This window comes from Schistocerca serialis, chromosome 12 (assembly GCF_023864345.2).
Source record: "Schistocerca serialis cubense isolate TAMUIC-IGC-003099 chromosome 12, iqSchSeri2.2, whole genome shotgun sequence".
NCBI lineage: Eukaryota > Metazoa > Arthropoda > Insecta > Orthoptera > Acrididae > Schistocerca > Schistocerca serialis.
Genome location: NC_064649.1, coordinates 124,235,381 through 124,249,822, shown reverse-complemented (window position 1 = coordinate 124,249,822; position 14,442 = coordinate 124,235,381). Strand labels below are relative to the sequence as shown.

At 41.2% G+C, this 14,442-nt stretch overlaps 1 protein-coding gene across 2 annotated transcripts; it reads left to right on the top strand.

The window, feature by feature from the left end:
- The first annotated feature begins 481 nt into the window (after positions 1-481).
- LOC126428045 (piggyBac transposable element-derived protein 3-like) lies at positions 482-13,846 on the top strand. Of its 2 annotated transcripts, XM_050089922.1 has the most exons (4): positions 482-583; positions 724-771; positions 11,880-12,017; positions 12,103-13,846. In XM_050089922.1, the coding sequence occupies exons 1-4, from the start codon at positions 517-519 to the stop codon at positions 12,222-12,224; spliced, it is 375 nt and encodes a 124-aa protein (XP_049945879.1). In that variant the 5' UTR covers positions 482-516; the 3' UTR covers positions 12,225-13,846. The 2 variants fall into 2 exon arrangements, with proteins under 2 accessions (XP_049945879.1, XP_049945878.1); XM_050089921.1 differs by lacking the exons at positions 482-583; positions 724-771 and adding an exon at positions 10,394-11,450.
- The last annotated feature ends 596 nt before the right edge of the window (positions 13,847-14,442 follow it).

Here is a 14,442-nt window from a genome sequence, read left to right as displayed (position 1 = left end):
GACAATTTTTTTGGATCAAGTAGTGTATTTCACACATACATTCGACAGACTGTTTTGTGGTGATGTGAACATAGGTTAGCATAGTTTATTTTTTACTTGCTGTGGTGTGCTCTTGTATTTCCACTCAGTCACTGTATCAGTATTTCTGGAACCTGCAAATAAGTTTGAACTTAGAGTACACAATGATATGTCATGCTTGGTTCAGTCTGATATCCTCTACGCAGATGACTCACAAGTAATAGGCTGCTATAACACTGATGAAAATTTGATATGCCGTATTGAGTAAACGCTTGGAGAATAAAGTGCTTTCTCTGTATGGCAGATTAAGTATACCATTTGAATTACTGAGTGAAAACACAGTGGCACACACAGCACCGAGACATGCAACATGCATCACCTTGTATGTGATTGTATACCATGAAGTGGACCACACTGCATGGGATTTATCTTCTATTTCACACATATGCAGTGCCATTTTTCTGTTCTATGCATGGAACATGATTTAAAATCCTGTACATGTCAGTAGGTATGTGCAACAAGCTGAGTCAACCAATGCAGCAACAGCTCCAAAATAGCAGACCAGGTATGAGATTAATCCTGTGTTATGCACAATACTGAAATGCCTTGAGACGCATCTTTATATTCATGTATGCCCAACCTTACTGCTCTGTTCCAATATAAAATGCCTGCATTCTGATTTAATGTTTAATTGTTTACTTACAGTGCCTGACACTGAGTGTGAGCAGCAAGAGCTTCCTCACACCACACCAGGTATGCGATTAATTCTATGTTATGCACAATACTGAAATGCCTTATGCGAAATCGCTATATTCATTTATATCTTATATACTCCAGTTTATATATATGTACCCCCATGAACCATGGACCTTGCCGTTGGTGGGGAGGCTTGCGTGCCTCAGCGATACAGATGGCAGTACCGTAGGTGCAACCACAACGGAGGGGTATCTGTTGAGAGGCCAGACAAACGTGTGTTTCCTGAAGAGGGGCAGCAGCCTTTTCAGTAGTTGCAGGGGCAACAGTCTGGATGACCGACTGATCTGGCCTTGCAACACTAACCAAAACGGCCTTGCTGTGCCGGTACTGCGAACAGCTGAAAGCAAGGGGAAACTACAGCCGTAATTTTTCCCGAGGGCATGCACCTTTACTGTATGGTTAATGATGATGGCATCCTCCTGGGTAAAATATTCCGGAGGTAAAATAGTCCCCCATTCGGATCTCCGGGCGGGGACTACTCAAGAGGACGTCGTTATCAGGAGAAAGAAAACTGGCGTTCTACGGGTCGGAGCGTGGAATGTCAGATCCCTTTATCGGGCAGGTAGGTTAGATAATTTGAAAAGGGAAATGGATAGTTTGAAGTTAGATATAATGGGAATTAGTGAAGTTCGGTGGCAGGAGAAACAAGACTTTTGATCAGGTGAATACAGGGATATAAATACAAAATCAAATAGGGGTAATGCAGGAGTAGGTTTAATAATGAATAAAAAATGTGGGTAAGCTACTACCAACAGCATAGTGAACACATTATTGTGGCCAAGATAGACACAAAGCCCATGCCTACTACAGCTCTGCAGATGAAGAAATTGATGAAATATATGATGAGATAAAAGAAATTATTCAGGCAGTGAAGGGAGACGAAAATTTAATACTCATGGGTGACTGGAACTCACGAGTAGGAAAAGGGAGAGAAGTAAACATAGCGCGTGAATACGGATTGGGGGAGAGAAATGAAAGAGTATGCCGTCTGGTAGAATTTTGCACAGAGCATAACATAACATAGTCATAGCTAACACTTGGTTTAAGAATCATAAAAGAAGGTTGTATACATGGAAGAATCTTGGAGATACTAGAAGGTATCAGATAGACTATGTAATGGTACGACAGATTTAGGAACCACGTTTTAAATTGTAAGACATTTCCAGGGGCAGATGTGGACTCTGACCACAATCTATTGGTGATGAACTGTAGATTAAAACTGAAGAAACTGCAAAAAGGTGGGAATTTAAGGAGATGGGACCTGGATAAACTGAAAGAACCAGAGGCTGTAGAGAGTTTCAGGGAGAACATAAGGGAACAATTGACAGGAATGGGGGAAAGAAATACAGTAGAAGAAGAATGGGTAGCTTTGAGGGATGAAGTAGTGAAGGCAGCAGAGGATCAAGTAGGTAAAAAGACGAGGGCTAGTAGAAATCCTTGGGTAACAGAAGAAATATTGAATTTAATTGAACGCAGTAAATGAAGCAAGCAAAAGGGAATACAAACATCTCAAAAATGAGATCGACAGGAAGTGTAAAATGGCTAAGCAGGGATGGCTAGAAGACAAATTTAAGGATGTAGATGCTTAGCTCACTAGGCGTAAAATAGATACTGCCTACAGGAAAATTAATGAGACCTTTGGAGAAAAGAGAACCACTTGTATGAATATCAAGAGCTCAGATAGAAACCCAGTTCTAAGCAAAGAAGGGAAAGCAGAAAGGTGGAAGGAGTATATAAAGGGTCTATACAAGGGCGGTGTACTTGAGGACAATATTATGGAAATGGAAGAGGATGTAGATGAAGATGAAATGGGAGATACAATACTGCGTGAAGAGAGTGACAGAGCACTGAAAGACCTGAGTCGAAACAAGGCCCCAGGAGTAGACAACATTCCATTGGAACTACTGATGGCCTTGGGAGAGCCAGTCCTGACAAAACTCTACCATCTGGTGAGCAAGATGTATGAGACAGGCGAAATACCCTCAGACTTCAAGAAGAATATAATAATTCCAATCCCAAAGAAAGCAGGTGTTGACAGATGTGAAAATTACCGAACTATCAATTTAATAAGTCACAGCTGCAAAATACTAACGCGAATTCTTTACAGACGAATGGAAAAACTGGTAGAACCCGACCTCGGCGAAGATCAGTTTGAATTCCGCAGAAACGTTGGAACACGTGAGGCAATACTGACCCTACAACTTATCTTAGAAAATAGATTAAGGAAAGGCAAACCTACATTTCTAGCATTTGTAGACTTAGAGAAAGCTTTTGACAATGTTGACTTGAATACTCTCTTTCAAGTTCTAAAGGTGGCAGGGGTAAAATACAGGGTGCGAAAGGTTGTTTTCAATTTGTACAGAAGCCAGATGGCAGTTGTAAGAGTCGAGGAGCATGAAAGGGAAGCAGCGGTTGGGAAGGGAGTGAGACAGGGTTGCAGCCTCTCCCCGATGTTATTCAATCTGTATACTGAGGAAGCAGTAAAGGAAACAAAAGAAAAATTCGGAGTAGGTATTAAAGTCCATGGAGAAGAAATAAAAACGTCGAGGTTCGCCAATGACATTGTAATTCTGTCAGAGACAGCAAAGGACTTGGAAGAGCAGTTGAATGGAATGGATAGCGTCTTGAAAGGAGGATATAAGATGAACATCAACAAAAGCGAAACAGGATACATTATGTAGTCGAATTAAGTCGTGTGATGCTGAGGGAGTTAGATTAGGAAATGAGACACTTAAAGCAGTAAACGAGTTTTGCTATTTGGGGAACAAAATAACTGATGATGGTCGAAGTAGAGAGAATGTAAAATGTAAACTGGCAATGGCAAGCAAAGCGTTTCTGAAGAAGAGAAATTTGTTAACATCGAGTATTGATTTAATTGTCAGGAAGTCATTTCTGAAAGTATTTGTATGGAGTGTAGCCATGTATGGAAGTGAAACATGGACGATAAATAGTTTGGACAAGAGAATAGAAGCTTTCGAAATGTGGTGCTACAGAAGAATGCTGAAGATTAGATGGGTAGATCACATAACTAATGAGACGGGGTGCAATGTAGACTAGCCTCCCCGTGGTGCACCCTGGGCAACGTGATTTTTTATCACGGCTAAATAGTCTACAAATCTGACTGCTGGACCTGTGAGGATTTCCCAGCTTTACAGAATCAGCACAGACATGAACGCAAATACCCAAAACAACGGTTCCTCTCAGAACCCGTTGACCAAGGACATTGGAGATGTCCTTAAAATTCTACAACTCAACGTAGGAATGAGCAGAGCTAAATCTGACTACCTAATTAAAGTCCTGGACAACCATTCAGTGGATGCTGTCTTGCTCCAGGAAACACATTGCACCGATGAAAAGCAGTTGAAAAATAGGTGCAAACTTCCAGGCTATTCGCTTGCTGCAGCAACTTACCACGCTAACTATGGCACTGCCACCTACTTTTAAAACAACACTGACCAGGTCCACGATATAAAAACGAACACTGACCCAAGCACCTACGTCATAAGAACAAAAATTGCCGATATTGAAGTCATCAACCTCTACAAACCCCCAACTCAGTCATGGAGTGACTCTGCTATTTCCAACATACAACATCCTACAGTGATAATGGGCGATTTCAACAGCCACAGTACCCAGTGGGGATATAACAACACCAATGAGGATGGGGAGGGAGTAATGAAATGGGCGGACATAGCAGACGTCTTCTTGATCCACGATCTAAAGGATAAAGAGACTTTCCACTCGGCTAGATGGAAAAGAGACTACAACCCTGATCTGTGCTTTGTTTCCAGAGACGCCAAAAAGCTACCATTACGCTGCAATAAACAGATCTTGCCCGATTTTCCTCGTAGCCAGCACAGGCCCGTCTTGCTACATGTCGGTATACAGATTCCAATAGCGAGATCTACACCTAAACCTCAATGGAATTTTGGCAAAGCCAACTGGGAAGCCTTTACCGCCGAAATGGCCCACAACATCCAATGGATCCCACCCGCATCGAAGAACTACAACCGCTTTGTGGGATTACTCCTAGCCATTGCCAAAAAACACATTCCCAGAGGCTACAGGAAAACCTATATTCCCGGCTGGAGCCAAGAATGCATAGACCTATATAATGCATATTCGCAAAACAACGATCCTGAAATTGCGGACGAGCTTCTCCAATGCCTGGACTCAGCAAGACGAGAAAAGTGGCACACTCTCATGAAAAATATGGACTTCAAGCACACCGGCAAGAAAGCCTGGTGCCTTCTTAAAAACCTAGGTGAAAGCTCCATTAAAACCTGCATGGGTGGCAACATACACCCCAAAGAGGTAGCAAACAAAATAGTTAACCTTACGAGAAAAACACCACGCAGCAACAAGGATAAGACTACGAAAGTAAAGAAAGAACTGAGAACCAAGCTCCGACAATCCACACCCGACAACAATTTCTCAAAAACCTTTACCATCCTAGAGATCACAGAAGCACTGAAAGAAATGAAAATGGGTAAAGCGGCTGGTTTAGATGAGGTCTACCACGAGTTCTTACGGCACCTAGGACCTCGAGCTCTACTGTGGCTAACTCAGTTTTACAATGACATCCAACGATCGGAAACACTACCACCACTATTTAAACAAACCAAGATCGTCGCCATTCTTAAGCCTGGCAAAGACGGAAAGCTCCCAGAGGACTATAGACCTATAGCTCTTCTGAGTGTATGCTACAAACTATTGGAGAGACTTATTCTCAACAGAATAAAACCCATTGCCGAGAATTTCAATCCTATTGAACAAGCCAGATTTAGACCCGGTCGGAGCTGCTGTGATCAACTATTATCTCTTACCACACATATTGAGAGTGGATTTCAAAGGAAGAAAAAGACAGTTGCCGTGTTCATAGATCTATCGTCAGCATATGACACAGTGTGGAGGGAGGCAATGATTCTTAAACTCCAACGCATTATTCCTTGCAAGAAAACGGCTACCCTAATCAACAATATGCTCTCAAATAGATTTTTTGAAGTACACCTAGATGGAGAGATAAGCAAGAAATATAGGTTAAATGATGGCCTGCCCCAAGGATCCGTGCTAGCTCCATTACTTTTTAATATATATACATCAGACCTACCAGAGACATCTTCTAAGAAGTTTATCTACGCAGACGATATTGCTCTCACATATCAACATCGAGACTTCCACAATTCCGAAAGAGTCATTGAGGAAGACCTTATCAAAATGGATGAATATTTCGAAACATGGAGGCTCAGACCTAATACTTCTAAAACCCAAGTCTCCTGTTTCCACCTCAACAACAGACAGGCAAACTATGCACCCCACGTAGAGTTCAGAGGCCAGCTGCTTAACTACAATCCCCTCCCAAAGTATCTTGGAATTACATTGTAAACCGATGCCCCACCAATGGCTCCCGGTACTGGCTAACATAACCCCACCTCATTTAAGGCGAAGATCTGCACTGAAAAGTGAATGGCAAAAGTGCGCTAACAACCGTGACCTACCCTTACACGAAGACTGCAAGAATCCCAGCCGCAGGCTCAAGACCCGTAAGCCACCACGGAGATTAGGGAAACAGCTGATCGAGGACAATTATGATATCGACGAAGCCTGGCGTCGGGAATGGGATATGTCTAACCCTGATCACCTTAACTTAGTCTCGGACCCAACCGTATGGCCCAAGGGCTTCGGTCTTCCCAGAAAATCTTGGACAACTTTAAATCGTATCCGAACAGGCTATGGTAGATGTAATTACTGGAAGCACAAATGGGGACAGACTGACTCACCCAACTGCGACTGTGGGAATCCACAAACTCTACATCATATCGCAATGGACCGCCCTACGAGGAGATTCCCTGGCACAATGCAGGAGCTGCACCTCCTGGAGGGAGATGCTTCTGGCTGGGTGAGGGACTTGGACATACAAGCATGAGTCTGGTCTACTCTTTTCCTTCTGAAAAACCTATTACTAGATACTGTTACTATAATTTCTATGTATTTTTGTGTATCTTGTGCTTTACTTCCTTTTTTAGATCTAATAATTGTTTGTTGCCTGTAACATATTGACCATTCATTGTTTTTACACGTTGTTTGTGTTATTACTTACTTACTGCTGTATTCTATTAGCCATACGAAATATATATATACATAACTAATGAGGAGGTACTGAATAGAATTGGGGAGAAGAGGAGTTTGTGGCACAACTTGACAAGAAGAAGGGACCAGTTGGTAGGACAGTGTTATGGTTTTTGCTGTAATTGATATTTGATTCGGAACTGAAATAGTTATTGATAGTGGACAGTGGGATCAACATTGTATTCGCCAGCTCTATAGTTTATGGTTCGTCCTGTGAAATTCTTATTGGAGAATCTACAAGTGAGAGAAAATTAATGTTTACAATCCCAGGCTGTGCTGTTATCGGCTGTTTTTCCTACAACCGGAACACAAAGGGAACTGACGTAATGTATCACAGTTTCCTGCGTAATGAAACATTACAAAAACTATGGTTGTCGAAATGTTGTAGGAAAGAGTGTAAATGTTGGGCATGCACGAATATGCTCTCGCCATTTCGCAGAAACAGATTACTTAAGGGAGTTACAGTCTGAATTGCTCAATTTGCCCCGAAAATGAATGCTCAAGCCAGATGCAGTTCCTTCATGCAATTTTCCATGCAGTAGTGCGACTGTCAATGTGTCACCCCGCAACAGAAAACAGAACTAAACGGTACAAGAAAGGAGAACTACATAAGAGATCTCTGGAAACTCTGAAAAAGGTGTCACCAAATAAGAAACATCATAATAAGAACACATGCACAGATGACAGTCTTTTTTCAGACACAGATAAAGTTACTTTGATGAATACTATAGCGGCATTAGAAATAAGCAATGCTGTTCTTACAAACAAATGTGTGCAACTTCGAGCGAGGAATAAAGATCTTCATAATCAGCTGTCTAGAATGCGACGACTTATGCACGAGGAAGATATTAATAAGGAGATTCTTGTGTCTAAGGAAATTACTCGTGTGCTGGGAAAAAAATTTTCACCCAAACAAATAAAAAGTTTATTAAGTGACTCAAAAAGGGTTAGATGGAGTAATGAAGACAGTTGTAAATCAATTACTCTCCGTGCTATATCTCGGAAATGTTATAATTTTCTGAGGAAAAAAAATCGGGTATCCTCTACCAGCTGAGTCGACGTTGAGAGCCTGGATAAACCGCTCTTAGTTGCAGTCCTGGCATTTTGAAAGATGTTTTGATTATGATGAAAATGCAGGCTAAAACATTCACTGACAGGCAATGTGTTTGCATTTTGTCCTTCAACGAAATGAACATCGACAGTTGGATTAGCTATGATCAACAAGAGGACAGGGTGTTAGGACCCCCACAGTAATGTTTTAGTTGTTATGGTGCGCGGACTGTTTGCAAGTTGGAAACAATCTGCTTATTTTGATTTTGAAGTTTGCATGACAGCTGCCCTCTTGGTCGCCTTAGACAGTAATTCGTATAAGTCTGTAGCTTGCGTAGCAGACATGGGAACACAAAACGCTTGTGTTTGGAATGAGCTTGGCGTGACGCACATAAACAGTTGTTTCCCTCATCCTAGCGACACACGGAAACGTGTGTGGGTGGGCGCTGATGTCCCACATTTGCTTAAGGGGACAGTCACGAACAAGCTAAAAAAAAATAGAATTTTTTTTTGTTTTTTTTTTTGTTCGTGAAGCATGGTAACTAGCACCACGTCCATTTTTGACGTGTCTTGCGCAGTAGTCAGCATTGACTATAGTGCAACAATCATTTATGTTCCTCAGGAATAAATACTCTTTATTTGGGTTGCAAGAGAGAATTGTTATTCTGATGTTTGCCAGCCTGTCTGCATTGTCGACTATCGTTTGTCAGTTTCTTCATCCTAGTTGTTTACCTTTTGGTGATACAAATGTAATGATTTTGTGAAACATTATAACACAATGGGTAGAGTAAGGAGGTTTGGATTAAGCCTAAGTTTCATGAAAATAAATATGTAAAAATAAACCGCGAAACTGCTAGTTTTGAACAGAGGGCAAAAAATAATATAGAAAGTGAAGTCAGTGCGAGTGTCAGTGCTTCAAGCAAGAAGCTTCTAGGTGCTGCCGGTTTTCCAAGTGCCTCTCAAATGCGTGACAATGCAATATATGGTGTGAACAGTGTTTCTGTTGTTACTGACACAAACATTCTAATCTCCATATGTAACATATGTTGTACGAAATAGAGTTTATATGACATTTTGTAAGAGGGAAGGTACTGTTACTTTCTGAATAAAGGTTATTGTTTACAGCTAACGTCTGCGTTGGAGTTTTTTTTATGCCAATTGGGACCATATCGGAAACTATCCGGACGACCTGCGCCTGGCATTCCTAGTTCCCAACAGTCAACAGAGGATTGATGAATTAGCTATTACGTTTTATGGCAACAAAATAAATGATCCTGCAGCTGTTATTGTGTTAGAAGAATTGTGGTATTATAAGCCAAACTTGGATGATCTAATTCATCAGTTTAGGGACGCATACAGAGAATTTGTTTTTATGCCTACTGGTATAAGGTGTGCTAATAGGTACTTCGATTTTAGACAAGACCGTTATAGGCCATTGTGGTATAATTATTAGAGCCTCAATAAGAAAACCTCAGAAGTCATACCTCAGACACACAGCCAAAGGCCATCCTAGAAAATGGCCTCATGGGTAGTGAGGTCTCCTGATCAGGGTAAAGATAAATATAGGCTAGTACACAAGTTATCTAAAGAAAAGATGCATTGGCATTGTAAATGTCAGAATGAATTTTGTTTACATTTCAGATGACAGTTGTTGGCACATTTTTATTATTTATTGGATATTTCAGGATGGCTTACAACTTGCGTCCCGCTGTGGGATACCAAAGGGAAGATCATGAAAGCATTACCAATAGTCATCAACAAGCCCAAGGTACCGAACATCACACAGCTACTTCTCCTGCGCAGCACGGGACAAGTGAGGACTCTGCACAATCTCAATTTGACGACGGATGGGAGATGCCGCTGTCGCGCATGCCAGTGTACTTATTCGGAACTGCGAGGTCATCCGCTGCGAGTGAAAACCCTGTGGCAGCCCCATTAGAAAGTGAAGTCTTGCCACCTAGTATTACTAGTGGCAAGATTCCACGATTTAGGGATTGCGTAGCTTCCCCAAGGTCGGCGGCAGGCCAGGATGTGCCTGACCGGCTTGGACATGTGCCAGACGCTGCTGCAAGTTCTACTCGTCGGCGTGGGTATAAAAAGAGGAGTGAGAGCTTTCTCATTACAGTCGATGCTCGTTCTGTGTCTGGAAAACAGCACTTTGTGGACACTATTTTGTCTGTTTGGTCTATTTTGGAGTATTGTGTATCAGAGGAACCTTTTGCTCAAGGTAATTTGACGCATCTTCATTGTTACATAAAGCTCAAAGAAAAAATGTTTTTAAATGAAGTCAGATCTGGGATAGAATTTATGTTCGGGAGTATTAATGGCGTATTTGATGTTCAGAATTGTAGAAGCCGAAAGTCTGCATTAATATACATAACGAAATATGACTCTCTTCCAATATTTAATTGTAATGATTCACGTTTGTCATTTAATGTTCGGTTGCGTAGGTGGGCTGACCGAACTAATAGGATTGATTATACGGAAAGTGTACCTGACGTTTGCTCGTTTTAGCATTGATCCCTTATGGGAGTTCCCTCGTGACTGTGTCCCCTTAAGCTGTTACACAATCATTTGCTGGATGAAGGTATTATTGTAGAAAATAAGGCAGTGACGAAATCTGTGTTTGTGAGACTTTTGGCTTTAGACAGTGGGGAAATGAAAATGTGCCCAAAGTTAACCCAGCAACACATCACTTAAAAGGTACAGAACATGCCCAGAAGACAGACACCTGCAAACTGTAACATGTCTGTGTCATTAAAAACGACATGGCCCAATTGTGCCACCCACACCGAGAAACAAGACGCTGCATAACCCCTGCACACTTCTAAATCACACTAGTGTCCATAAATGCCAAGAGAGGCAAGCTGATCACCAGAGCGGCCTACCTGGTCTGCAACTGGTAGCTCCTCAAGAATGACTTGAGAAGTATTTGACAGGTATTCCAATGTAGCAATAGGCAGGCAGTTCAATGCCGAACACCCTGCACAGAACTCCCATACAACCTGAAGGTTTAAGAGCTGTTCCAAATGGTGGACATGTTCCGATATACTGTTCACGACTCCGATGGCGCAACCCAATCCCACTCGTGGCAGATCACAGGCCTGATGCCATGGATGTTTTATTAACCACGAACGTAGGTGGGGGCATGATGCCAAACACAATTCGGGATCTCACTTGGGATCGCAACCCGGTATTAGTTAGATTCCATAGGATGAACAACCACAGTCTATTTTCCGTGGAAAGACATCCAGACGGACTGGGAGCAGTATCGCAGGGTTTAACCCTTTCAGACCCCTTGTCCATTTCAATGGACACTACTTTTCGAGAGTAATATCTCATATCTGAGAGCACAGATGTTTTTAGGATTGCTTGTACGTCGAAATGGAAGTCTTGTGGTTCAATCTGATGGGCGATCCTGCCATCTAGTGGTGAAGTCACGAAGTATTTGGACGTTGTTTGAGACAAGGTGGCCGCACAGAGGAAGCACGTAAAAGGTGGGTACATATTTCGACCAATTAGTTAGAGTTCCCCTTGTTTTTAAGTTTTATTTGTTTTAGTAAGGTTTTGGATACTTTCTACAGCAAAATTAGATACAGGCTTCGGAAAATCACTGTATTATCGACGTTACAAAACTGATGTCCATTGAAATGGACATTTAGTCCCAATGGCTGGTTTTACTTGTGTGCTTGTAATGTATCTCTGCTATATGAAAATGACTTCTGTGATGCAACTGCGCCTTTCTTGTAACATAGGGGACGAAACTAATTTATTTTATGTTACCAAAGGTTCAGTAGATAAAATTCCAAGCATTTATGTACAATATTGCAGTAGTTGTACTTGATGTTATTGCTTCAGACTTGGTATTTGTGTCTTGTTTCAACAGTGTTCATGAAATTGCTTACATCTGACGTATTGATTTTCAGAATTTTATCATATTGAGAGGGATGCTTCCCAAATACTGGATTTGCTGATGTCAGGTGAGGTTTCTGACTTAGAGCTCTCAGAAAACGAAGAAAGTGGCCCTGATGATGCAGAATCTATTCCACAATGCACTAGACCTGGTATGTATTAATAAGACTATCAATCTCACCTGACTATTATATATATTTTGACCTGGTTGTTGCTATACTGCATTGTCATTTTTAGGTGCTGATGTAGCCACAAACTACGAAGAGGAACTGGAGGACGATAGTTGCAGCACAGAAGATGATGACCAAAATCATACTTATGCACAGGACTCAAATGTTGAAGACTATTATTCCATCTGAGTGGGTGTTTAGTGAAAAAAGTGATATTAGATGGAGAAGAAAATCGCCTACACTCCAAAACACACCTATAGGTGAAGACCAGTATTCAGTGCAGCCATCAGAGTGTGATATGACACCCATTGAATATTTTTCAGAGTACATTTCTCATGCTTGCTTAGAAAATATGGTTGAAAAAACCAACATGTATGCATTGCAACACGGGAAAACATTTACACCGACAAATGTAACGGAAATAAAGGCTTTCCTAGGACTTCATATAATTATGGGATGCTTGAAATACCCCAGAGTTAGAATGTATTGGGATTCAGCATTGCATTTAGATCCCTTTGTGGAAAGTATGTCAAGAGAGAGATTTTTCCAACTGAGATCAAATTTCCATGTAATTGACAATTTCGCAAGGCCAGAAAATTGCAAAGACAAATTTTACAAAGTGAGACCCATTTATGATTGTATTAGACGTAGATGTTTGGAACTACAGACTGAGGAAGAATTGTGTGTTGACGAGCAAATGATTCCTTTCAAAGGTCATTTAGGAGTAAAGCAGTATTGTAAGGGAAAGCCAAAACCTTGGGGTATAAAACTGTTTTTATTATGTGGAAGAAGTGGTCTGTGCTATGACTTTCTGTTGTACCAAGGAGATACTCCAGAAATCTCAAACAAGTTTGTAAGAAAGTTTGGTTTAGGGGCATCTATTGTTCTAAAACTTGTTGAGAGAATTAACAGGGAACATGCTTATTTATATTTTGATAATTTCTTCACAACATTCAACTTACTAGAAATATTAAAAATAAAATATATATATGCAGCAGGAACAGCAAGACTATGTCGCATGCCAAATGTACCTTTCACCAGTGATAAGGATTTGAAAAAGAAAGGGCGTGGTTTTTCTGAAGAAGTGGTGAGCATGAATGAAGCATTGATAATGTGTAAATGGTTTGACAACAGACCAGTAGTTCTGGCATCAAATTTTGTAGGATGTGGTAGTCAAGATGAAGTACAGCGCTGGGAAAAATCAAGAAAGACATATGTTTCTGTCTCACAGCCTGAAGTTGTACGTTGTTACAACCATGCTATGGGTGGCGTTGACAAAATAGATATGTTAATTAGCATGTATAGGATTTTTATTAAACCTAGAAAATGGACATTGAGAATGTTGTTCCATGCTGTAGATTTAGCGTGTGTGAACAGTTGGTTGGAATACAAAAGAAATACTGAATCACTGGGAGAGAAAGAGACAATGGATTTACTTCATTTTAAGATGAGAATAGGAGAGGCTCTTGTAAAAATGGGCACTAGTACCAAAGTGAAACGTGGCAGACCCAGTAGTGATTTACAGGACATAAAAGCAAAAAGAGCAAGAACTGAGATTCGTCCGGCACCAGAGATTCGGAATGATCTTACTGGACATTTTCCTGGGTACCATGATAATACAGAAGCTTCAAGGTGTAAAATGCCTAGTTGTAAGAATAAAACTCATGTCTTTTGTGAGAAATGTAATGTTCATCTATGTTTTGTCAAAGGAAGGAATTGTTTCAAAATGTTCCACAATGCAGGATGTAACAACCGTTGATACTCTTTGTCCATTACAATGGACATTCCGTAAAATGTAAATAAAATTTTTCAGTGATTTTGTTGGATTTATTATGTTTTTACCTATTACAATGAATAGATATTTTTTTTTCATGGCTGAGAATAATTTGGGTCTGAAAGGGGTAACAGACACAGTGACCCACACGGCATACTTGTCATTGAGGGAAAAGCCAGAAAATGCTGTCGCGTATCTACTGTCTGGTATTCGAGACCCCACAAAAATGTGGGGGGACGATGATAATAGCACTCCTTGTCGCTGTGAGTCTGAACACCCCCCCCCCCCCCCCCCACACACACACACACACACACACACACACACACTTGGGACATTGACTGCCAGGAAAACAGTCACAGAAGGGTACGGCAGCAAAGTAGAGACTCCACAGTAACTGAGGGAGATGAACAGACTCTCCTGGGAACTCGAGAAACGACTAAGAATGGTGAGCAGACGTGTGAGAAGACAAGACTGAGTACTTCTATCTACAGACTCTGAAGGAGTGGCAACTCGTGAAATACATTAACAGGCGAGGCTAGGATCCCAGTGAGTCCTGTTTGAGGCCTTAAAAGCCTAACTGTTTGCAGAAATGTGTTAGGAACAAAACAAACCACCACAAATTTACTTCACCGC